We start from the raw sequence: 3,773 nt of genomic DNA on the forward strand, positions 1-3,773 counted from the left end.
GCCTCGCCCCCCCCCCCCCCGCCTGATCGCTATTCTCCTGATCGGTACGGTCTCTCTGTTATTGCTGAGCCCACTTCCTATCGGACTACCATGACTCAGCCTGAATGGCAGCTTGCCATGGCCGAAGAGCTTGCTGCCCTTGAGCACTCTGGCACATGGGATCTGGTTCCCCCCTTCCGGTGTTTGTCCCATCACCTGCAAGTGGGTCTACAAGATTAAGACTGGCTCTGATGGTTCTCTTGAGCGCTACAAAGCTCGTCTTGTGGCCCGTGGTTTTCAGCAGGAGCAGGGACGCGATTATGATGAGACATTTGCTCCTGTGGCCCACATGACCACTGTCCGCACTCTCCTTGTTGTGGCTTCTGTTCGTCATTGGTCTATCTCTCAACTTGATGTCCAGAACGCCTTTCTCAATGGCGAGTTGCGTGAGGAGGTTTATTTGCAGCCACCACCGGGGTACTATGCTCCCTATGGGCCTGTTCGTATTCACTCCACTCCGTCAGATCCTTAGCTCCACTCCCAGCTCCTAGGTTGCTAGCTCCACAGGGCAAACGAGGAGCAGACAACTTGTTCGGCAACTAACTCCACTCTGCACTCTGGATTACAGGCTCCCCACAACACATCAAGCTGGTTTGATACTGGTCAGTACGTGGATCACTTGTTGTGCCAATGATGCAACACAGTGCAGAAAAAATGCACAAATATGCTGAGTTTACTGAAAATAATGCTGAAGTTTCACACATAATTTCTTTGTGCAAAAATTCACTTTATCGCACAAGAACGCTTCAGCATGAGTTTGCTGAAATTACATGATTTTAGCAACATAGACAAATAGGATTTTTCATAAGATAAACACAAACAAAGGCAGCATAAACACATGTACTTTTTAGACATCACTCTAGTCCAGTGGAGGTCCTGCAGAAACAATTTTCAACACATGAAAACCTTTATGCAATGCTGGTGATTGCTTGAATAGAACCAAAAACATATATACTCTGCTTCGATGGTTTCACCTACAAAATTACGAAATTTGTTAATAGGTACAGATACATATCAATTGTGAAAGAAGCAAATCATGTTGTGATTGAACTAGCTAAGAACATCTTCTGGATTCTAGACTTATGCATCTTGCTACAAGGAAATAAATGATAAGTAATATTGTGACTAATATTTCAGCTACTGACAAAGACAGTGAACAGTTTCGACATGTTTGGAGACAACATTCACTTGTTTAACTTTACGACCAGTCATCTATGAGAAAGCATGAATTTATCAAGCAAGGTAAAAACTAAAGAATTGTAGTAAATAAAAACACATGAATGCGGTAGAAACTAGTATACTCACATTTATAGCAGAACTGGAAGTCACCAACCAAGAGCAATATCAGTTGCTAGTCTATTACGGAACCGGTCCATGTCTTTATCACTGGCCTCCGAGGTTGACGCATCCGATGCATTCGGAGGGATGGCATACCGTTGATACCTTGAAGGGATATCTTGTTAAATTTCTCCTTAGGTGTTCTTGGCGCCACACCTCGTTGAAAATCAGGCACGTGGTACCTTTCCCCCTTGTAAGGTGCGAGATATCCAGGTCTATTAGGATAGCCCGCGTCCACAAGATAGTACTTACCTACAAACAACAAGCAGATTGCATGTAAGGCCTATGATTTGTTTACAGAATTTAAATAAAAGAAATTATTATAGTTGACACTGTCTCTTGACCAACAAGTCATGCAATTGAAAGAAGAGGCGTGCGTTCATCCTCAACATGGTATATGTTTCTCCAGATGTTGACACTGTCTCTTGCAGCCATCCAAACCCACTGAGAATAGAATTCCTTGGGTCTGCCTTGATCAAATAGTTGTCACAGTACTTCCCTGCAAGTGTTGATGCACCGGCATAGATGTTGGACATTGATTGGACATGGTGGCATACCCTCTTCTTCCTTTCTTCATAACTATCACTATCATTGTCACTATCCGATGACATCTGAACATACACAAGTAACAACAATTAGTACTTAATTATCAACCAGATTAGTCATAGTAGAAAGATAAGTAAGAATCATATGTAACATTAAAGACAAGTCATATGTAACAACATTTATCATGTAACCATCAGCAAGATGAGTCATAGCAGTAATATAAGTAAGATTACAAGAAATATTACCCAGATTGAAGACATACGGCTAAAACAAGGTAAATGAAGACAAACAACTGAAAAAAGGAAGAATGGGACTAACATAGTAATGTTACAACCCAAATAGTCTTACAAGTAAACCAGAGTACATAATTAAGTTCAAACTTTAAATTAGTACTACATCCCAATAGGCACAAACAACATCAGTAGCATCTAATGCCCATACTTGGTGTTGTATTTCCTACGCAACCAATCCAAACGAGCAGCACTTTCCGTCATATGCAGGAACATCTCTCTCTGCTCTCGCTTCACAAATAGTTCACTAGCAATGAAATATTCATCACTTCCTACTATTGCACCGCACTCAACAACCAGATCCATCACAGAAGTAATCGATGAACTCTCTTCTTTCTTCATGTATGACTCAAAGCTGGATTGGGTCCTCTCTGCTATATCTCCAACCCTGGTTATCTGTTCTTGTATAACAAGAGATGTCTTTGGCTTCTTATTATTGCCATCCACATACCTCCCAAGTCTCTTCCCATTTCCATCAGCATGTGACTCACCTGTTTGGGTCTCCTCCAGATCAACATCTTGTATGTCGTCCACATTGAAAATAGAAGTTGCACTGCTAGATTGGGGAATGGTGCCTGAAGCAGGATTCCAGTGATCTGTACCATCACTCGTGATGTCAGCAAACATGATAGATAAGTTATTCTCATTTTGAAGTCCACGCTTTCGGAACTTGCCACAGCCAGGGATGTCCTAAAATACAACAAAACAAAGCTTAATTAGCATCACTACTCACGGAACAATTGCTTATATGATAAGAACAAATAGGAAAAGTCACGACTCACTATCTTTGCTTTCTTCCACCATTCAACATCTTGTTTGATGGTGTTTCTCTCATAGTCCCACCCACCACCGGTCTCCTTCAATTTGAGTTTTCTGAAATTGCTGTAATCAGTCTTCAACTTATCCCACTTGTTCTTCAGTTGGAGCTTGGTGTACTCCAGACCTGTTCTGACTTTGAAATCTTTTGCAACTTCCTCATAAGCATTCTGAGTCAAGTGCTTGTCTGGCCTATTGTCAGCACGCACTTGTTGGACAAAGAGCTCGGTCAAGATCGTAGTGTTATCGTCACTCCAATCGGCAGACATTCTTCAAGAAAATTATACATTAATTGCAAGCATTACAATTTAACACATATCGATGAACAATCATCAATCATGCTCCTAGTTACATACCAGCAAAGACCATGGTGAAAAAGAATCAGCACAGCTACTGTACTACAAACAAATAATAATGTCTTAAGAAAATCCTAAAACAAATAATAATTTCTTAAGCAATCTCAATACTAACATATTTCAAACACAAGTAATATTGACTCAACTGCACTAGCTAGAGTTTATGAGCATCGGAGCAGATATCATATCCTATTCTCTCGCTAAAGGAAAAATAATAGTTACAGGTTATAGGCAGAGAAGGGGTTCACTAGCTAGTTCACTCCATCCATGTCAATCAAGGCAAATAAAAGAAACAGATGCAATACGTATATGTTTACAACATCCATGATAATCATGCAGTGTGTATTTGTTATCTCTGAAGAAAAGGAAACTCTATCTGTCTCTATGC

The 3,773-nt window shown here is 40.8% G+C and overlaps 1 protein-coding gene across 1 annotated transcript; it reads right to left on the minus strand.

Annotated features, from left to right (window-relative positions):
* Window positions 1–2,024: 2,024 nt before the first annotated feature.
* LOC109755046 (L10-interacting MYB domain-containing protein-like) lies at window positions 2,025–3,412 on the minus strand. Its single transcript, XM_020313928.4, has 2 exons — window positions 2,996–3,412; window positions 2,025–2,903 (listed from the first exon to the last, which is right to left on the minus strand). The coding sequence occupies exons 1-2, from the start codon at window positions 3,296–3,298 to the stop codon at window positions 2,352–2,354; spliced, it is 855 nt and encodes a 284-aa protein (XP_020169517.2). The 5' UTR covers window positions 3,299–3,412; the 3' UTR covers window positions 2,025–2,351.
* Between the last annotated feature and the right edge of the window lie 361 nt (window positions 3,413–3,773).

The sequence above is a fragment of the Aegilops tauschii genome, chromosome 3, assembly GCF_002575655.3.
Source record: "Aegilops tauschii subsp. strangulata cultivar AL8/78 chromosome 3, Aet v6.0, whole genome shotgun sequence".
Lineage (NCBI taxonomy): Eukaryota > Viridiplantae > Streptophyta > Magnoliopsida > Poales > Poaceae > Aegilops > Aegilops tauschii.